Source organism: Bos grunniens, chromosome 9 (assembly GCF_055505025.1).
Source record: "Bos grunniens cultivar Pamir isolate PY7600 chromosome 9, Bosgru_T2T1.0, whole genome shotgun sequence".
Classification (NCBI taxonomy): Eukaryota; Metazoa; Chordata; class Mammalia; order Artiodactyla; family Bovidae; genus Bos; species Bos grunniens.
The window spans coordinates 44,414,900-44,438,402 of NC_141173.1; the positions used below are offsets into that span (position 1 = coordinate 44,414,900).

A 23,503-nucleotide genomic window follows, 5' to 3' on the forward strand; every position below is an offset into this window, starting at 1 on the left:
TCCCCAAAGAGTCCCTCGTTCTGGAGCACTTCTACTCTAGTCCCCTCTCCTTTCTCTTTTCAGCTTCTACAACTGCCTTGGCCTATCTTAGCAAGCAAACTTTCCCTCTGGGCCGCTACCCCACTGACAGTCTCTCTTTAATCTTCCCCATCCATTCATTGCTGTCTTCAACCTGTAAATAAACCTCAAGGTCCTTTCCTAGCTGCCAGTGCCCATTCCCCTCCACTCCCATAATCTTCAAGAACTCTATGAATTCAGCCCTATCCTTCTTTTTGACAAATCCACTATCCTCTTCAACTTATTTATTGAATTCCCTATCTCAATTTTACTTTCTATTCTGTGAATGATAATATTTCTCCTTATTAAGTTTAATGATTCATTCTCTCATCATTTATTTGACTTTATAGATGACTCCTAGTTATGGATGATTCTGTCTTATCCCATCACTGGCATTCTTTCTTCAAACTTTTACTACTGGTCCACAATCCCTTATGCAAAGCCCACTGGGGCCAGAAGTATTTAAAAAGTAAGAATCTTCAGATTTTGGAAAGGTAATATGTGCGTGTACCATAATGGATTAATACTTCTGCAGCAAATATGTATGATAATTCACTTTAAATGGGATGCTGCTGTTAACTTGCTAAGTTATGTCTGACTCTTTGCGACCCCACGGACTGTAGTCCACCAGTCTCCTCTGTCCATGGAATTCTCCAGGCAAGAATACTGGAGTGGGTTGCCATTTCCTTCCTCAGGGAATCTTCCTGACCCAGGGATTGAACCCAAGTCTCCTGCTTGGCAGGCAGATTCTTTACCACTGAGCTACTAGAGAAGCTGTAAATGGGATAATTAAAAATAATAAACTGCCTCATAAGAGTTTAGCTTTGATTTTTCTGCCAAGTGAATTTTGATGTCAATTCACTAAAAAAAAAAAAAAAAAAAAAGAGAGAGAGAGAGAAGTGAGAAAGCAAAGTAAAACAACTGAAAATTTTCCATTCTCTGATGGTAGTCCAAACCTATTTCTCCATACTGTTTTATGATTCTGAAACTTTCTACCTGGTTTTCAAGTTACTACTTCAAAGATAACATTTTCTAAAAAACAAATCATTTTTCCTTGCAAGCCGTCTTCCTTTCTAAAGAATTTCATTTGTCACCAAGGAATACCATTTTTCTAACCTCCAAAACTAAAAACCTTAAAAACTTTCATTCCACCCACTTTTTCTCCTACATGCAACCCATCATCAGATCTCTTGACTTCACCCATTCAACAGCCTCTAAGTTAATACAAGCCCATACTGGTTTTAAAGCCTCCTGGGCGGTTTCTGAGATTTCAGTCCCCATTTGTGTTCAGTTTTTTACTTCCCTCAACCCTGCCATTCTATCACACCAGGAATATCAATGCCTCTACTTCTGAAATATTACATTCATCATGAATGCTTCTTTGCTCAAGACTTTACAACAATTTCTCTGTATTTAAAAATTGGATACCACCACATACTTATTCCTGAAAAAAAATTCTACTTCCTAAGTTTTCTTTCTGTACCATTCTCTAACCAAATACATTCTACTTTGCTTAATTTATCATCTCATATGTTCAACTATCACCTTGATTCTAAGGCCTTTCCTAATTGTAAGACAGGACAACACTGCGTCAAACGTAATTGATATATTGGATCTTATTTTTTAATCTTAAATAAAATCAGTTTGTCATTTCTTTTAGGCTGGTTTTAGGGTAAGTTGTTGGTAATTTGTGGGACTGAATTAGTCAGTGTATTTCCAACAATTCCCTTTTCATTCCCTTCCATTTTCATTGAAAGGAGAAACTCCCAAGGTACCTCATTAACAAGCATGAAATGAATAAATAAATAGCACTTGTACCAAACATAAGGAACAAAGGATAAGCCACTGGCAGAATGCTAGCATTAAAACTGTGGGAGCACTAGGGACGTTTAATGAGCTTTGAATGAATGCTGAGTGCATCAGTATTTGAATCTCTTTCCTTATTTTGCATATTTTGACCTTTTCCTGCTTCTTTCCTTTCCTTCTGTAAGCTACCTAATTCCGTCATTATTATTTATGCTGTGAAAATATGTGTTGTTCTATTTAGTACTTTAGATAGCTGTCAATCAATATTTACTCACAAACTTCATAATATTTGCTCTTTCAAATATTATTTTTAAAAAAGATGAGGGTAGAGAAGACAACTCATTGCAATATCAGCTAACACCACAGAAAGTCAGAATATCAATTTACTCAACTATCACCACCCCCCACACACAATAACTCCAACCTGAATATCATTCTACTCAGTGACTTCATAAATGACCAGAAGGAAGTAATTAAGAATATCTTCACCAGATTTGTAGATAAAACTAGATATTCAAGGTTTCTATGCTCAGATAGATAGGAATGAATTTCAAAACAATTCATTAAATTTAAGAATGATTTTTTATGAATGAAAGAACATTTGGTAGGGGCAAGCAGCTTACTCAGATTTCAAAAGTAAATACAAGGTGTAATAGACAAGTTGGCTAAGCACAAACAGAACAGAAAAGATATATATGGGAAGGGCAGTGAACATTTAAACAAGTCAGTGAGAGCAATGAGATTAAATTTCTCTTAAAAGGCAATATGATAATAAATTAATACAAATGTTACATAAGATTACAGACATTAGAATTAGATGAACATTATCAGTAATCTAGTCCAGCTGTTTTCATGATTTTATCAACAGTAAAGCATTTTATTCTAAAGAAGTTATAGAGGAATTTAGTCATATAGAAAACAAACATATCAATAAGTCAGTATCTCTGAGTGAAGACAAGGCATGAAGCTTGCAAGCCTGAGTTCCTCTCCCATCCAGCTTTCCATCCATCCCTTTCTTGCTGTTGTAGCCTCCAGGGCACCTCAGAGGATTCCAAGAGCTCTACAGAGTACTGTCTTATCCAATTCTCATCTCCTAATTTACAAATTAAAAGCTGATGCCCAGCAAGGATAAATAACTCACCCAAGATAACACAGTTGGTCTAAAGCAGAGCTGAAATCAGAGTTCTGGTTTCTGGGCTAATAATTCTGTATTTATAATTCACTTTTCCAGTTATTGCAATTATGGGTTTTGAGTGTCTCGTATACCACAGAAGCAGCATGAGGTGTAAATAAAATGTGAATGGGAATACACTGCTGTAGAGTAGTGGAGAAGAGATATAATTTCTGAATAATAATATGAAGAAATCACTTGGGATATTATAAAACTCCATGAGAACATCAGAGACATCAGACAATACCAACTGAGAATTCAGGGAAATTTCACAAATGAGATAATATTTAACTTGAATTTTAAAGATGAATAGATATTGATCAGGCATAATTTTTTGTATTCACAGGTAGTTACTTACTAGATTACTTTAGCCAGTTTGGACTATTGCAGTTTTAAAATAAGACAGGAAATCAAAGAGGTTTCTTTTTAAAAGGTATTGATCATTGTTTTGTCATTTTGTAAAATACCTGAAAAAATTCAATATTTTGAATTAACATATACATTATGATGAAACTTCACTTAATTGGTAAACTCACAGAAGTTAATTATTGGAAGTATTTTGATAGTCTCTTTAGCTATTTTTGGAAAAAGCTTATGAGAGAACCCAAGGGCAAAGTCCTCTGCATTGGTTTGAGTATTATCACCAACAGACATCCCTGGTCCATTTACGCTCAGACAGTAAATCGTCTGCCTACAATGCAGGTGACCCGGGTTCAGTCCCTGAGTCAGAAGATCCCCTGGAGAAGGAAATGGCAACCCACTCCAGTATTTTTGCCTGGAAAATCCCATGGACAGAGAAGCCTGGTGGGCTACAGTCCATGGGGTTGCAAAGAGTCATACACAACTGAGCAACTTCACTTTCTTTCTATTATCACCAACAGGGAGATGCTTTAAGTTGGGAGTTTTACAATTAATGACAGATCAGTCTCTACTTCCCTCATTTTCTAAACTGGTCAATCTTCATTTTAAGATACTATTAAAACAAAATCAACTAGTAAAAAATTTCCACATTATTTGGGGTTCTTGTTCAGATTATCTTGATGTGTTAACAGCACATTCAAGTTTCTAAGATCTACATTCAAAGTCAGCAGGAGATTAGGTGAGATGGCCCACTGTTCACTGAGATGACCGAGGTTGCCTTGGAGCGATTCTCTCAGGTTACAATTGTCATAATCACAGAGATCTCTCACAGTCACATGTTACCCAAAGGCTCTAAGCATTTAAGTTAGTGTTACCTTGTTGTCCTCAAGTCACAAGTTTTTGTTTTCCCCCATGTTCTTCTGAACAATTTTTCCATGTTGCTGGTTGAAAGTCATTAAAAATACCCCCTGGTAGCTGATAGTGAACCACTAATTAGCAAAGGACACAAATTGATACATTGTAAAATTTTGACCTCTCTATAGATGATGTTTGACTAAAGCTTCCAAAAAGCAAAGTCATTATGTACAATGGCAGAGAGATATCAAAGCTCTACCAAGAAGAAAAGACAGTAAAATCAATAATCATGGGACTAAGCACAGAATAATGAAAATATTAAGTCCCTTCTATTCAGACTTGAATATAAGAAATGGCGAAGAGATCCATCTGACCAATGTGGTCTGCAAAGCACTAACTTCAAAAATTTTATTCCGCCTTCATTTGCTGATTTAGCATTCAGATATTTTTCAAAAGTCTGAGTGCATATGTGTGTGCAACACACAAGCATAAATATATGTATGTATATGTATATACACACAAACACATATTTATACATTTAAATCTATTACCATTTCAATAGATTATGGGTTACACTCTAATCAGCATCCTGAGGAAAACAGCAGGTCAGAAGTACACACAGCTTGCTTTTCCTAAAGCACATTACAAAACTAGTCTGACGTACACATCCTATACATTCCATTCCAGTAGCTTCAAAGTTTTCCTGGGCAAAACAAAGCAGATGTATAATGTTACAGGTGGAGAAGAGGGGGATGAATAAGCATCAAAGGCAAGCTCAAGCTTGTGGGTGCTGGCTACCCTACATGTTACAAAGTAGCACAGAAAATCTACTGGAACAACACACTGGCTTTTACAAACAGGGACTGGAAATAGTGACCACTGGGTTTAAGACCTCGAGTCATCTCTCAATTTTAAGAGCATCTCTTGTCAAATTAGGTACACAAAAAGCAGTTCTGAGCTGTTGATCCAGACTCTTAAAATATTCCACTGCTCAAAACACCTTTATATGATTTAATATCTGATTCAATTATGAACTTGGTAAACTGCAAACAAGCTCAGCACAAACGAAAGTGGTTTTTGAGAGAATGTGAAGCAGCATGGTTCTCTTACAGTGTAAGGAGTTCTAAAAAGCTTAAGGCAGGGAGGACTGTCTCAGAGAACAGTGTGCAGCAGGAGCTACCCTCACTGGCATTGCCCTTCTGAGTAAAGCTTTAACCGACTGCAAAACAAACAAAAAAAATTGTTTAACACTAAGAAAAAAGTATCTGAGTATATGAATAAATAGTGCTCAAGATACTTTCAAATATTTAAGATGAAAATGGCATTAACCTTGTGAAACAGTAACACATTCTCATTCACTATCATGTAACCCATGCTCAATTGTTGTTAAAGAGACATTGGACAAATCAATGATTCAGAAGGATTCCCTCAGCAAGGACTTACCTCAAGATCCCTGGCATAGTACCTGTTTCTAGAATTTTCACATCTATTCCGGGAGTCAGGGTGTCTATTCCGAGGGTCCACACTCCTGCTGCGATTGTTGGCACACCCATCGCACCTGCCACAGCCACACCCACAGCAGGTTCGACCCCCCATCGAGGTTCTGGATCGGACCAGTCTTCAGTGTCTCCTCAGGACAGAAGTAGTAATTGCAGAAGAAGTGGGGTGTCTAGAGTTACATAAGCAACCAGATATGGTTCCAATTGGCCCAAATGTCATTGAGCGTAGCCAGAGGGCTTTGTTCTTGACTAAAGAATGGATCCCCAATGAGGGATTTCTGATCAAAACAAATGCTCTATGATTAGAATATTCAAAAGAAGACAAAGCACCACATTTTCATCTCTACAGCCAAAATGATGTATGATCCTCTCCTGATGTCTTCAGGAAAACAAATGAGCATCACTGGCTAGCCACTCCTCTTTATTATGGGAATGATGTCACAAGAGCTTTAAGTTTTGCTTGCACTACGTTAGCTGGTAGGAATTCTGTTTGAAATTTAAGGATGTCAGAGAACAATAACCATAATTACTACTTACAGAGAGCTCTGTATATGCCCTGGGCTTTACAATCATTAACGATTTCCTTACAAGACAGGCATGCTGGTCAGGATGATTATCAGCCAGGGATTCCTGACAGAACTAGAAACGGAATCCAGAAGGACTTTAAATGTTCAGTCCTTGGTAGTTTGAATCTAAGACTGTTGTAAATATTTTAAATTGTAAGTTCAAGAAATTCATTTGAACAAAGGGACTGAAAGACACGCAGGAGTAGAATTAGAGTGAATGAGAGGGGAAACGTCGCAGTGTAGAATTAGAGTGAATGAGAGGGGAAAACGTCTCAGTGACTCTTCTGAGGCCGTCATTTAGTTCCACTGCATGAATGACCAGAAAGGATAATTTCAGGAGTCCCACTCCTGTTCCCATCTCCTCCGATACTCATTCTCTAGGAAGAGAAGGGAAGCATTTTGGTTTCTCACAACTTAACAGTTTCTCCTACACAGAACTCCCAACCCTAAAAACAAACAGCAAATTTAAACCCTAATTGGATAACCAAACACTAAATTATTTTTAAAAAAGAACACAAAAGGTTAAAATGTTCCCTGTAAAAACAATTTTTATCCATTTTGAATATCAGTGATTATCACTTTGTCACAGTATCATAAGCAAGATAAACCCAACACATAAATCAGCAGAAGAACGTGAAATGAGCAGAAAACACAAAAAGATAATTCACTGAAGAAATGCAAATGGCCAATAAATGTAAAAAAAAAAAGTTTAATCTTTCTTAATTGAAGAACTACAAGTATAAACAATGAGATATCAACAGAATGGCAAAATGAAAAAGATCAATTACATTACATCAATTACATTTATAAAGTGGTAGAAAAATAGGCACATTCATTCACTTTGGCTGGGAGCTTAGGCTGATAAAACCTTTTTATGGGTCATTTGACAATATCTGTAACATCTAAAAATAAGTGTGCTTTTGATTTAGTAGTTTCACTTCTAGAGAATTTATCCCATAGAAATATTGATCAAAAAACCCCATAGAGATGGAAATATGTAAAAAATTTTCTAAAAAGTGCAGATAACTTTAGTGTTCATAAATATTGGTTAACTAGAGAATAATAGAGTCATTGTAATAGACATATGGAATACTACCATATTCCATACTACGTATGGAACACTAACCATTCAAAAGAGGCAAATGCATAGATACTGACTTGAAAAGGTCATCACAAAGACTGCTTAGTAAAAAGAAACTAATTAGAGAACTGCACGCAGTATAGCTATGACAAACCTAGAGAGCATATTAAAAAGCAGAGACATTAGTTTGGCAACAAAGGTCCGTCTAGTCAAAGCTATGGTTTTTCCGGTAGTCATGTATGAATGTGAGAGTTGGACTATAAAGAAAGCTGAGCACCGAAGAACTGATGCTTTGAACTGTGGTGCTGGAGAAGACTCTTGAGAGTCCCTTGGACTATAAGGAGATCCAACCAGTCAAACCTAAAAGAAATCAACCCTGAATATTCATTGGAAGCACTGATGCTAAAACTGAAGCTCCAATTCTTTGGCCACCTGATGTGTAGAACTGACTCACTGGAAAAGACTCTGATGATGGGAAAGATTGAAGGCAGGAGGAGAAGGGAAGGACAGAGGATAAGATGGTTGGATGGCATCACTGACTCAATGGACATGGGTTTGAGCAAGCTCTGGGAGATGGTGAAGGACAGGGAAGCCTGGCATGCTGCAGTCCTTGGGGTTGCAGAGTTGGACACGACTGAATGAATGAACAACAACAATGCAGTATATGATTCCTTCTGGTGGAAAAAGCACAAATAAACTAACTCTATATCTATAAATGCATAACAAAAAGCTCTGAGAGGATATACACCAAACTAGCTACTTCCAACTGTAATGGGAGAATTTGTCTTTATTTTGTATGTTTCATACTGTTTGAACTTTTTTGCAATAAACAAATATTTAGAAGAAAAATAATGAATATATTACCAAGCTTTAAAACAAAACAAAACAAAAAAAACCTGACTAGAGACAAAGCTTTATAGGTTACAGGGAAATGGACTGGCTAATATATACTAATATGTTTATTTATACATATGTAAATAAACAGCACCCATAGTTATTACCTCAAAGGAAGACAACACATGTACTTGGTATATAAAAACAATAACAACAAATCACTCATTGATTTCCTGTTACCTCCTCGTGACTATGATACATTTAAATGCACAGTATCACAGATAGCTATATACAGGCTTGATTTTCCCAGAGCTAGCTATACACAGGCAATCAGTCTTTTTCTTGTAAGATCAGATATTTAGGTTTTAAGAGAAAAAGAACTGGTATACCATGTCCTACTTTGCCAACAAAGGTCCGTCTAGTCAAGGCTATGGTTTTTCCTGTGGTCATGTATGGATGTGAGAGTCGGACTGTGAAGAAGGCTGAGCACCGAAGAATTGATGCTTTTGAACTGTGGTGTTGGAGAAGACTCTTGAGAGTCCCTTGGACTGCAAGGAGATCCAACCAGTCCATTCTGAAGGAGATCAGCCCTGGGATTTCTTTGGAGGGAATGATGCTGAAGCTGAAACTCCAGTACTTTGGCCACCTCATGCGAAGAGCTGACTCATTGGAAAAGACTCTGATGCTGGGAGGGATTGGGGGCAGGAGGAGAAGGGGACGCCAGAGGATGAGATGGCTGCATGGCATCACTGACTCGATGGACTTGAGTCTGAGTGAACTCTGGGAGTTTGTGATGGACAGGGAGGCCTGGCGTGCTGTGATTCATGGGGTCACAAAGAGTCAGACACGACTGAGCGACTGAACTGACTGACTGACTGACCACGTCCTGCTTTTGTATCACCGTTCCTAGGATACTAAAGCAACATTCTCCAGCTTACAGAAGACCCCACATGTGAAATTTCTTATGCAGAAAAGGCAGCTCTTGCTATATCCAATAATACCAAGCTTTTTCAGGGAAACAATGTTCCCTATGCCACCATGATCCACTTTGATCTCTGCAACCCCCCAGCCTAAGTGCTGGAGAAGGAAGGTGGAGTCATGCTCTGGAAACAGTCACATTGCCTTTCTGCTGCCCACACGTGGCTTGCCTACATATATATACACATTTGGTGGGCTTTCTTCTCTACCTTGAAAGCATAAATAAAAATTCAACCAAACTAGAGCTGAAATGCTGCACATTTGCAACAGCATTGTTTTCTACTACCTTTTATTATGAACCAATGGTATTTCATTCATGCAAAATTTATAGATAATGTTCCAGCCATACAGATGCAGTCTGACCCTGAGGCCCTCCTAGTCCGGTAAGGAAAGAGATTTGAAAATCAATATGGTAAGTGCTGAGTTCGTGATACATCCATGGTAAATGAACGTGTTTTCCAGGGCAGTGATCACAAAGAAAGAGGTGTTTGAGCAGGATCTTAAAGGATGAGTAGAATTTTGCAAGTAGACAAGTACAAAGACTTTCTAGGCATGGGAAAGACTATAGGCGAAGGCAGTAGAACGGTGCAATAAGAAACTTAGGAACAACCTGACATCCCCTTGGGCAATGCAGTCAGGATTGGTACTGTTTACAGCAAATCAGAGAATCATAAAAAATCACACATGCATTCCTAAACCGTTTCAGTGTACCTTTAATCACATATTTTGAATTTTGAACCATTTGAAAGTATTGCCTATTCAAAATTTTTTGCAGATGAAGGGATGAATAGGTATGACCTTTAATCACAATTTAACTTAAATCATATCTATTCATTCCTCCATCATCAAAAAATTTTGAATAGGCAATACTTTCAAATGGTTCAAAATTCAAAATATGAGAAACAACACAGTAGGACGTCTGTCTCCCACCTGCATCCCATCTGTTCTTTCCCCCTGCCTCTATTAAGTAATTATCACTAGTTTTTCATATATCCTTTTATAATTTCTTAATGCATCTACAATGATATATATGTATATTCCAATTCCCCTTTTACACAAAATGTAACATACTGTACACATCGCTCTCTATGTTGAATTTTTTTTTTGCTACCAGTATATATATATATATATATATATATATATATGTATGTATATATATGTATACACACACACACACACACATATATATATGTATTTTTGGCCACATGGCATGCAGTATTTTAGTTCCCCAACCAGGGATCAAACTTGTACCCCTGCACTGGATGTGTTGAGTCTTAACCATTGGGCCTCCAGGGAAGTCCTTCCTAACACTATATTTAGCCTTTTAGGATAGTACTTACAGAGCACAGGAAGAATTCTGCATGCAGCCAGTACGGACAGGGTCCCGGGGTGGGGTGGGTAAAATGACATCAAGATCTGACAGACGATATAAGCAGAGATCTGGGACAAGGTAATTCTAAGACCCAGCAATCTCTAATCACACATGCAGGTAAGATGAAGTGCCACCAGGAGTGTCAAATGCAGTTTTGGAAGGGATAGATGATACTCATAAGTCCTTCAAGGAAGTCATTATTGGGAAGGACTTAGTAAGTAAATACCTCATTCTCAGGACTAGCATTAGGGAGTTGGAACTCAGGATTTCAAAGGTCTTACATCTTGCAAGATAACTTCAGAAGGCCTCTGGGTGGGATTAGTAACCTGGGTGATCAAAGCCAAAGTGTAGGAGCCAAGTGACCAATGTAAGTGCAGTGTGTCCCAGGCCAGCCCAATAGTGGAGAAGACCCAACACTGGGTGCCAGGGGATTGGGCTGGGTGGACAAGTCTGAGCCCTCTTAAAGTGGGAAAGTGAAAGTCGCTCCGTGGTGTCAGACTCTTTGCAACCCCATGGACTATACAGTCCATGGAATTCTCCAGGCCAGAAGACTGGAGTGGGTAGCCTTTCCCTTCTCCAGGGGATATTCCCAACCCAGGGATTGAACCCAGGTCTCCTTCATTGCAGGTGGATTCTTTACCAGCTGAGCCTCAAGGGAAGCCCAAGAACACTGGAGTGGGTAGCTTATCCCTTCTCCAGACGATCTTCCTGACCCAGGAATCGAACCAGGGTCTCCTACATTGTGGGAGGCCTCTTAAGTAATTCATATTTTGAACTTGGTCCAGCCTAAGAAATGAGTTAAATCTGGGGATTGGCCATCCAGAGGAAAATTGGTTGGCCATGTAGAACAGCTAGGGAGAGAGAGAAAAAGGAGAAATGATGGGGTTGGAAAGAGAAATGGGACCTTGCCTCTCCGTGTGGTCAGCTACCTGAGGAACATGGTAAATGAACATGTTAGGAAATGTTCTGTCCTCTTTACTACCTGAACAAATGCTTGTTGAACTGAATTGTTATCCGTATTGACTAAACTAGAATAACCAGGCTGGAAGCTGGAAAACACTCCACCTTGACAATTATAAGATTAACTGGGTGATGAAAAAGCTGTCAAAAGTGATGGTGGTAGAAACACCTCTGAGATACTTGAGACTAAAGCAGATATTTGTCTGTTTTGGATGATTTGGGAGCATCCCAATCACAAGAGTGAGATGAAAGATTCACAGAAGTCTCCTGAATGATGGCTCAGAGAAGCATAGATAAGAATCAAAATCTGGAGGGGAGGAGCCAAGATGGCGGAGGAGTAGGACGGGGAGAACACTTTCTCCCCCACAAATTCATTAAAAGAGCATTTAAACGTCGAGTAAATTCCACAAAACAACTTCTGAATGCCGGCAGAGGACATCAGGCACCCAGAAAAGCAATCCAACTCTTCAAAAGGAGGTAGGAAAAAATATAAAAGACAAAAAAAGAGACAAAAGAGGGAGGGACGGAGTTCCATCCCGGGAAGGGAGTCTTAAAAAGAGAGAAGTTTCCAAACACCAGGAAACCTTCTCACTGCCGAATCTGTGCCGAGCTTTGGAAGCACAGAGGGCAACATAACAGGAAGAAAAAATAAATAAACAGTTAAAACTTGAAGATTGCGAGTCCTACGGTAACTCCCCCAGCGGAGAAGCAGCGCAGACGCCTGCACGCGCCATTAGCAAGCGGGGGCTGGGCAGGGAGGCGCAGCGCGGGCTGCATCGCTTAGAGTAAGAATCTGGCCTGAATACCCTGAGCACTATCTGAGCGAAATAATTTGGGCTAGCAAACCAGACTGTGGGATATCTACCACGCGAAAAGCCAGCCCCAACCTAAGACACCGCCAGGCCCGCGCACAGAACAAAGAATTGATCAGAGATAGCCGGCTGCAGACCTTCCCCCTCCGGTGATAGGCAGCCAGAGCCGGAAGGGGGCAATCGCAGCCCCAGAGAGACATTATCTATAAAACTGTAAGCAGGCTTCTTTGCTAACTAAAACTTTTTGGGGGTCTGGACGGTTAACATCTGCCTGAGAAGGTGCGCTGGTTTTACACCCAGATAACCGAGTGGCGGGGAGGCGATAAGTCGCAGCATTGGCGCTTGCCAAACACCTCATCACTTGAGCTGCTCGGACCTGGGAAGAGCACAAAACTCAGGCCCAAGTGAATCTGCGCCTCTGTGGACTACCCGAGTACCTGAACCTGAGCGGCTTGGACCTGGGAGGTACATGCAACCCAGGGCCAGCCTCAGATTGTTCCCGGCGGAACAACCTAGAGCCCGAGCAGTGTGGGCAGGGAGGCTACACGCGCTGTGAGCGGGGGCAGACCCAGTGTGGCTGAGGCACTGCGAGCGCACGCCAGTGTTATTTGTTTGCAGCATCCCTCCCTCCCTCCCCACAGCGCGACTGAACAAAGAGAAGAAATACAGCTCCACCCATCAGAACACCGACACAAGCTTCCCTAACCAGGAAACCTTGACAAGCCACCTGTACAAACCCACACACAGCGAGGAAAAGCCACAATAAAGAGAACTCCACAAACTGCCAGAATACAGAAAGGACACCCCAAACTCAGCAATTTAAACAAGATGAAGAGACAGAGGAATACCCAGCAGATAAAGGAACAGGATAAATGCCCACCAAACCAAACAAAAGAGGAAGAGATAGGGAATCTACCTGATAAAGAATTCCAAACAATGATAGTGAAATTGATCCAAAATCTTGAAATTAAAATGGAATCACAGATAAATAGCTTGGAGACAAGGATTGAGAAGATGCAAGAAAGGTTTAACAAGGACCTAGAAGAAATAAAAAAGAGTCAATATATAATGAATAATGCAATAAATGAAATTAAAAACACTCTGGAGGCAACAAATAGTAGAATAACAGAGGCAGAAGATAGGATTAGTGAATTAGAAGATAGAATGGTAGAAATACATGAATCAGAGAGGATAAAAGAAAAACGAATTAAAAGAAATGAGGACAATCTCAGAGACCTCCAGGACAATATTAAACGCTACAACATTCGAATCATAGGGGTTCCAGAAGAAGAAGACAAAAAGAAAGACCATGAGAAAATACTTGAGGAGATAATAGTTGAAAACTTCCCTAAATTGGGGAAGGAAATAATCACCCAAGTCCAAGAAACCCAGAGAATCCCAAACAGGATAAACCCAAGGCGAAACACCCCAAGACACATATTAATCAAATTAACAAAGATCAAGCACAAAGAACAAATATTAAAAGCAGCAAGGGAAAAACAACAAATAACACACAAGGGAATTCCCATAAGGATAACAGCTGATCTTTCAATAGAAACTCTTCAAGCCAGGAGGGAATGGCAAGACATACTTAAAATGACGAAAGAAAATAACCTACAGCCCAGATTATTGTACCCAGCAAGGATTTCATTCAAGTATGAAGGAGAAATCAAAAGCTTCTCAGACAAGCAAAAGCTGAGAGAATTCTGCACCACCAAACCAGGTCTCCAACAAATACTAAAGGATATTCTCTAGACAGGAAACACAAAAATGGTGTATAAATTTGAACCCCAAACAATAAAGTAAATGGCAACGGGATCATACTTATCAGTAATTACCTTAAACGTAAATGGGTTGAATGCCCCAACCAAAAGACAAAGACTGGCTGAATGGATACAAAAACAAGACCCCTACATATGTTGTCTACAGGAGACCCACCTCAAAACAGGGGACACATACAGACTGAAAGTGAAGGGCTGGAAAAAGATTTTCCATGCAAATAGGGACCAAAAGAAAGCAGGAGTCGCAATACTCATATCAGATAAAATAGACTTTAAAACAAAGGCTGTGAAAAGAGACAAAGAAGGTCACTACATAATGATCAAAGGATCAATCCAAGAAGAAGACATAACAATTATAAATATATATGCACCCAACATGGGAGCACCGCAGTATGTAAGACAAATGCTAACAAGTATGAAAGGAGAAATTAACAATAACACAATAATAGTGGGAGACTTTAATACCCCACTCACACCTATGGATAGATCAACTAAACAGAAAATTAACAAGGAAACACAAACTTTAAACGATACAATAGACCAGTTAGACCTAATTGATATCTATAGGACATTTCATCCCAAAACAATGAATTTCACCTTTTTCTCAAGCGCACATGGAACCTTCTCCAGGATAGATCACATCCTGGGCCATAAATCTAGCCTTGGTAAATTCAAAAAAATAGAAATCATTCCAAGCATCTTTTCTGACCACAACGCAGTAAGATTAGATCTCAATTACAGGAGAAAAACTATTAAAAATTCCAACATATGGAGGATGAACAACACACTGCTGAATAACCAACAAATCACAGAAGAAATCAAAAAAGAAATCAAAATTTGCATAGAAACGAATGAAAATGAAAACACAACAACCCAAAACCTGTGGGACACAGTAAAAGCAGTCCTAAGGGGAAAGTTCATAGCAATACAGGCATACCTCAAGAAACAAGAAAAAAGTCAAATAAATAACCTAACTCTACACCTAAAGCAACTAGAAAAGGAAGAAATGAAGAACCCCAGGGTTAGTAGAAGGAAAGAAATCTTAAAAATTAGAGCAGAAATAAATGCAAAAGAAACAAAAGAGACCATAACAAAAATCAACAAAGCCAAAAGCTGGTTCTTTGAAAGGATAAATAAAATTGATAAACCATTAGCCAGACTCATCAAGAAACAAAGGGAGAAAAATCAAATCAATGAAATTAGAAATGAAAATGGAGAGATCACAACAGACAACACAGAAATACAAAGGATCATAAGAGACTATTATCAACAATTATATGCCAATAAAATGGACAACGAGGAAGAAATGGACAAATTCTTAGAAAAGTACAACTTTCCAAAACTCGACCAGGAAGAAATAGAAAACCTTAACAGACCCATCACAAGCACGGAAATTGAAACTGTAATCAGAAATATTCCAGCAAACAAAAGCCCAGGTCCAGACGGCTTCACAGCTGAATTCTACCAAAAATTTAGAGAAGAGCTAACACCTATCCTGCTCAAACTCTTCCAGAAAATTGCAGAGGAAGGTAAACTTCCAAACTCATTCTATGAGGCCACCATCACCCTAATACCAAAACCTGACAAAGATCCCACAAAAAAAGAAAACTACAGGCCAATATCACTGATGAACATAGATGCAAAAATCCTAAACAAAATTCTAGCAATCAGAATCCAACAACACATTAAAAAGATCATACACCATGACCAAGTGGGCTTTATCCCAAGGATGCAAGGATTCTTCAATATCCGCAAATCAATCAATGTAATACACCACATTAACAAATTGAAAAACAAAAACCATATGATTATCTCAATAGATGCAGAGAAAGCCTTTGACAAAATTCAACACCCATTTATGATAAAAACTCTCCAGAAAGCAGGAATAGAAGGAACATACCTCAACATAATAAAAGCTATATATGACAAACCCACAGCAAACATTATCCTCAATGGTGAAAAATTGAAAGCATTTCCTCTAAAGTCAGGAACAAAACAAGGGTGCCCACTTTCACCATTACTATTCAACATAGTTTTGGAAGTTTTGGCCACAGCAATCAGAGCAGAAAAAAAAATAAAAGGAATCCAAATTGGAAAAGAAGAAGTAAAACTCTATTTGCAGATGACATGATCCTCTACATAGAAAACCCTAAAGACTCCACCAGAAAATTACTAGAATTAATCAATGATTATAGTAAAATTGCAGGATATAAAATCAACACACAGAAATCCCTTGCATTCCTATACACTAATAATGAGAAAACAGAAAGAGAAATTAAAGAAACAATTCCATTCACCATTGCAACGAAAAGAATAAAATACTTAGGAATATATCTACCTAAAGAAACTAAAGACCTATATATAGAAAACTATAAAACACTGGTGAAAGAAATCAAAGAGGACACTAATAGATAGAGAAATATACCATGTTCATGGATTGGAAGAATCAATATAATGAAAATGAGTATACTACCCAAAGCAATTTATAGATTCAATGCAATCCCTATCAAGCTGCCAACAGTATTCTTCAAAGAGCTAGAACAAATAATTTCACAATTTGTATGGAAATACAAAAAACCTCGAATAGCCAAAGCGATCTTGAGAAAGAAAAATGGAACTGGAGGAATCAACCTACCTGACTTCAGGCTCTACTACAAAGCCACAGTTATCAAGACAGTATGGTACTGGCACAAAGACAGAAATATAGATCAATGGAACAAAATAGAAAGCCCAGAGATAAATCCACGCACATATGGACACCTTATCTTTGACAAAGGAGGCAAGAATATACAATGGATTAAAGACAATCTCTTTAACAAGTGGTGCTGGGAAATCTGGTCAACCACTTGTAAAAGAATGAAACTAGAACACTTTCTAACACCATATACAAAAATAAACTCCAAATGGATTAAAGATCTAAATGTAAGACCAGAAACTATAAAACTCCTAGAGGAGAACATAGGCAAAACACTCTCTGACATACATCACAGCAGGATCCTCTATGACCCACCTCCCAGAATATTGGAAATAAAAGCAAAAATAAACAAATGGGACCTAATTAAACTTAAAAGCTTCTGCACATCAAAGGAAACTATTAGCAAGGTGAAAAGACAGCCTTCAGAATGGGAGAAAATAATAGCAAAGGAAGCAACCGACAAACAACTAATCTCAAAAATATACAAGCAACTCCTCCAGCTCAACTCCAGAAAAATAAATGACCCAATCAAAAAATGGGCCAAAGATATAAATAGACATTTCTCCAAAGAAGACATACAGATGGCTCACAAACACATGAAAAGATGCTCAACATCACTCATTATCAGAGAAATGCAAATCAAAACCACTATGAGGTACCATTTCACACCAGTCAGAATGGCTGCGATCCAAAAGTCTACAAATAATAAATGCTGGAGAGGGTGTGGAGAAAAGGGAACCCTCTTACACTGTTGGTGGGAATGCAAACTAGTACAGCCACTATGGAGAAGAGTGTGGAGATTCCTTAAAAAACTGGAAATAGAACTGCATTATGATCCAGCAATCCCACTGCTGGGCATACACACTGAGGAAACCAGAAGGGAAAGAGACACGTGTACCCCAATGTTCATCTCAGCACTGTTTATAATAGCCAGGACATGGAAGCAACCTAGATGTCCATCAGCAGATGAATGGATAAGAAAGCAGTAGTACATATACACAATGGAGTATTACTCAGCCATTAAAAAGAATACATTTGAATCAGTTCTAATGAGGTGGATGAAACTGGAGCCTATTATACAGAGTGAAGTAAGCCAGAAAGACAAACACCAATACAGTATACTAACGCATATATATGGAATTTAGAAAGATGGTAACGGTAACCCTGTATACGAGACAGCAAAAGAGACACTGATGTATAGAACAGGCTTATGGACTCTGTGGGAGAGGGAGAGGGTGGGAAGATTTGGGAGAATGGCATTGAAACATGTGAAATGTCATGTATGAAACGAGATGCCAGTCCAGGTTCAATGCACGATGCTGGATGCTTGGGACTGGTGCACTGGGATGACCCAGAGGGATGGTATGGGGAGGGAGGAGGGAGGAGGGTTCAGGATGGATTTTCTTTTAAAAATTTAGAAAAAAATAATTAAAAAAAAAAAAAAAGAATCAAAATCTGTACATATGACTACTAGAGGAGCAGCCCTGATTTGGCAAAATTCCTTCTGTTCTCTATAGATTATAGTTACTTTGGTTTGAGGGTGCAGGGCTTACTTTTTCTTTTAAAAAGTACGTACGCACACACTATACACATGCATACACACAGGATAGGGGAAATAGAAACTTTATCCAAGTTCAGAATAAAAATACCCAAATGGTTAAAAAAAAAAACAGCTTTTTCCCCTTAATCAAACAATTGCTGTATCTGTTTATTCCCTTTAACTTGCTTAAGTTTGGCTCCAGAATGATTGAAAATGTGACAATTCTACTACAGAATTAAAGTAGTAGAATGTAGTAGAATTAAGACATTTTCATTTACAAATGAACTAAGTAGTAAATATAAGTAGTATAAAAATACAGCAAAAAGATATATTAATATACACGGTTAAGCCTTTCTTACATGCAAAGAATTATTCAATATGATTATCATAAATGGTGTATGTTTTCACTTAATGATACCACTTTCTTATGCTTTTTTCTCTCATATGAAAAGTCTGTTAAAAATATAAATATTTTACATAAACATCTTCTACTCTAAAGCTGACTAAAGGTTTTATGTAGCTGTTTAAAGGAAAAAATTGTTTTGTGTAAATAAATAAGATCCTTGGTGATTTTTCTCATATAAGATTTAAATTCTAGTAATATTCTGCTTTGATTTGTGGTTGTGCTCTTTTACCTAGGAAATGGCAACCCAGTCCAGTATTCTTGCCTGGAAAATTCCATGGACAGAGGAACCTGGTAGGCTACAGTCCATGGGGTTGCAAAGAGTTGGACATGACTGAGGACCCACAAGCCCTTTTTCCTAGTTGATGTATATATTTGTTTGAGAGGCAATATTATCTTAGTATTTAAAAACCGTTTCCATTTATACAAGCATGTAGAACAAATGTCTTCTTTCAATTGGAGGATTCAATACAATATTGTCAGCTCTAAAGAATGTCTAAGGAATTTTAACATGTTAAATAAGTAAACAAACACAATAACATAGAGTGTGCGGAACACATAAAGAGAATGAATAAACCTTAATTGTTTGGGGGAAGACACATGGCTTAACTTCAGTGCAAATAAAAAACTGAAACATTTGTCTGAATAAACAGATATAACTTAGAGAGCTAGATCAACTCAGGGATCTTAAGAAGAACTGATGGCCTTCTGCCTGGGAAAGATACCAAGGGTGATGCTGATACAATTGCCTAGTAAATCTGCTGAATCCTGTAGGAAATGCCCAGGCTCGTTTCAGAGAGTAGACTAAGAAGAATCCTTTGAAAGGTATGGGAGGCACCCTGGCACTTATAGTAGGTATGAATTACCCAGAATCTACGTGGAGCTAATTTCTGTTTCTCAGTAATACTGGTCAGACTGGTGGTATGGAGCTGTCCTACACTGCTGTAAATGGTCTAGTTACACATCTCAGCTATGATCTCAAGTGACATAAAATTGAGAACACCATCAGTAGGCAAGAGAGCACTATGCCTCTTCTTTTCTTCCAGTCCATATAGAATATGCAGATGAGAAAGATCCAGAGTCAGACCCATGAGGGATGATGGAGGGGGAAAGAGAGGGAGAGGGAGAGACAACCGGCAGATCCAGAAGTGGACCTGGAAGCCTGTTCTTCCTCTTGTGGGCATTTGACCATCGCTGAGCAGGATGGTGTGGTGCAGGTAGAGCATGCAGGCAGTGCCTGGCTGACCCCATTTCAGGCGGCACGTGGAGACACTGTAGCCAGAACGACGCTTTGCCTATGCTCTCCCTTCTTCGAGTTCCTGCCTGTCTTCTATCTGCCCTGGCTCCCTTCCCACACTGGGTGCCCAGTTCATCCATTTCTGGTCCCAGGTGTCTGCCTTTCGCAGTGTTCTGCCTGGCCTCCTTCTCCCTGTCAGCCCTCCTTGACTTCATCCTGGGAGAGCAAGCAAGGGTCGAGAGAGCATATCTAGACAGGGTGAGAGTATCGTGAAGAAGACACGGCTACTGTTGAACTGTAGACCAAGGGAGGGAGTACCACAGACCCTTCACAGTCATCCCTCTCAGGGAAGTTACTTTTGGCCCAACTTTACATGCTGCTACCAACTGTTTCCTGGACTTCAGTAAATATCATGAGATATTTAATGACATGACACTTGCAGAATTATAATTATTAAGGGACAAATATAGAAAAGAACTCAAAACTCATGGCCAGTGACTGGATTTATCAGGTTTTGTTTCCAGTTACAAACTGTTTCTTATAAAGAAGAACAAAATGTAAAACCAATTTGAAAGTACATATAAATTATAGTAAGCCCGGTTATTTAATTTTTTAAGTTAAATTTGATTTTTTCATTTCACAATTTTATAAAACTTAATTTTATACTTCTGGTACTCATTGATAAATTATGCTATTTTGAGTTAGAAAGAATTTTCTGTTGAATTTCCCTACCCACTTTTATTTTCTAATAAACTGTAAAATATGAGCTTATGATATCATCATGTCTTTTTTTTCTTACTGCTTTCCATCACCAAGGATATTTTTAAATTTTTTTCATTGTGGTAAAATACACATACATACAATTTACTATCTTAACCATTTTAAATATACAGCTCAGCAGTCCTAAATACATTTAATCCTAAATACACCAGTAGTCCTAAATACATTCACAGCGCTGTATATCCAATCTCCAAATTTTTCATCTTGCACTAAGTAATTGTTTCACTTTTAATATACTGCATTACTAAACAAACTCCTTTGGGGAGGGGATTTCTTTCATGACGAACTATCTTTCATTGCTAACCCTCAGTGATCTTCTAAGAAGTTGTAACAAGAACTGTATTATACAGCCTTCAAAGTCTGGCAGCTAAACCAGCTCTCACACTGTGAGTCAAGACTATTTTATCTTGCTGCTTGCAGGCAAGTGCACAAGCCATGTCCTTTCATGGGTAAAAGGATGCAGTTTAATAAGAATATACTTTTATCTCCTACTTTTAAAGCAATATAGTTAAGTTAGAACTTAACTTTTAAAGCAAAATAAAGTTTCTTTTAAAGAAACACAATTAAAAGCTTCTCTTAAAGCAATATAGTTAAGTTAGAACTTTCTATGCAAACATCTAGATATTAAGATGTAACTGCTGATAGAATGGTAACAACTCTAAATGCCTTACAGTAGGAAGGAAATGTAAGTAAATAAAATGCTTTTTATGGGAAAGAGTCACTGTTTCCAAATATTGATGTCATTTTACTTTGTATATCTTTGAGTTAAAGGTATATAAAGGGGAAAAGGCAGCAAAAGGCACCCATGACAACCAGGCAGAACTTCTGAAGGCAGCAAAGAGCAAAGATTCAAACTCATCCTTTGATCCTGATTTATTATCACGGTGCTTTGATATATAATGACCTTTTAACCATCTGCTTCTGCTAAGTCGCTTCAGTCGTTTCCGACTCTGTGCGATCCCATGGACGGCAGCCCACTAGGCTCCCCCATCCCTGAGATTCTCCAGGCAAGAATACTGGAGTGGGTTGCCATTTCCTTCTCCAATGCATTTATGATCTTTTTAACTATGTTTTTCAACCAGACAGGTGATATTTTACACTGCTTTAATTCAGTAAAGTGTTTAGTCCTAGGAGTCAAATATTGGATATGAAGCATTACCTTTTTAAAGATTCCAGACTCTGTAGGTAAAGCGCCAGGCATCTCACAGGTGGTGTGAAAGAACTGGGACTCCCCACAGTGCAGTGTAAATTCTTCATACTCTCCAGCCACATGTGCTCCATCCACTACCTCCAAAGCTCTGCAAAGAGTGGAAACAACAACCTCTCAAGAACGCTAAAAACACAAGAGCTAAAGGCACACTTCCCTCTGTATATTTCCAATCAGTCAAAATAATGAATCATTCTTCAAAATCTACACAGAATTGTAGACAACTTGGTATTCTCATAGTACATTTATAAATAAACTTTGATAACTTCCCTATGTGGCTAATAGAATTCTTTTAAATCCTGTGCAGAAAACAAATTGGAGACAGTAAGTAAGTAAATTGTGAAATGGCTAGACAGATTTTGATATGAAAGCAATACAAATTCATTTTATACTTGCTTGGTTGCTCTGCTGTCATTGCTCTTAAGGAAAAAAAAAAGCATTTGTATGTTTTTTGAACACTGGAAATAAAGTGAAAACCAATTCCTCTCAGTTAGGGGAAGAATCTAGGCTATTCCAGGCAAAGGAATCTGTTCCCAGGATTATAATATTTATTAGATTTAAAAGGAATGGAAACCAATAAAGGCAGTATTTTAGCAGACACTGGTGGTTGCCTAACCTCAAACCATTCATTTCCTTAACCAAACCCAAAGCCTAACTGTCACACGACCAACATACATTTTCTTTGCTAACAACCCTGATTTGTCCAGATAGCTATTTTCCATGTGCTTCAGAGGAAGTTGCTTCCTGCCCTGGTAGTCAGTCATGATTGGTCTAATCTTAAAGTCCCCTCACCAGTAACTGACAAGACATAAGCCCACACCTATCTCTCTAGCTGATACCATCACATTGATTTAGGTCTCCCTGATCCTTAAAGTCTTTGTGTTTACCTAAGTAGTCGCTCAGTCATGTCCGACTCTATGCGACCCCATGGACTGTAGCCTACCAGGCTCCTCCGTTCATGCGATTTTCCAGTGTTTGTACTTCACCTATATCTGATGCAATTCTGGCCACTAGATGTGAGGGACATCTGTTGAAGGAATCATGAGAAGGTCTTTCTCTTAAAAGACAGTTTACAGAAAGTAATAGTTCTTCCCTGCAGGCCAGTATCATGCCTGTATGTGATGAATGTGACAGCCGTCCTGGGATCAGGAGTGGCGTTAGCCTTTGGAGAAGAGATGGAGAAGAAAGCGGGGCAGAAATGTGAGAGCAATTTGCATCTTCAAGTACTTTGTTGAGTAGCTGAATTAACCAATCCTAGACCTGCCCTAGCTCCAAAGTTCTCGTTACATTGCATATAAATGTCCCATTCTTTAAGCCTTTTTGAGTCGAATGTTCTTTGTTACCTGCAGTTGAGCATCATAACTGATACAAGGGTTGATGTATTTCTTAAGCATATACTGAGACTGAGAAGAAGATACTGGACCAGGAGAAGGAGGCTCATGAAGAGAACTAAAAATTAAAGTCTTTAATATTTCACAGAAGAAATAAAAGCCTTTGCGGAATTTCTAT

The 23,503-nt window shown here is 38.5% G+C and overlaps 1 protein-coding gene across 1 annotated transcript in view; it reads right to left on the reverse strand.

Annotated features, from left to right (window-relative positions):
• CRYBG1 (crystallin beta-gamma domain containing 1) overlaps window positions 1–23,503 on the reverse strand; it is a 235,500-nt gene that overhangs the window by 112,451 nt on the left and 99,546 nt on the right. The window contains exon 2 of the mRNA XM_086317505.1: window positions 21,947–22,085. Coding sequence (XP_086173631.1) covers window positions 21,947–22,085 — 139 coding nt within the window. The remainder of the gene's footprint in view (window positions 1–21,946; window positions 22,086–23,503) is intronic.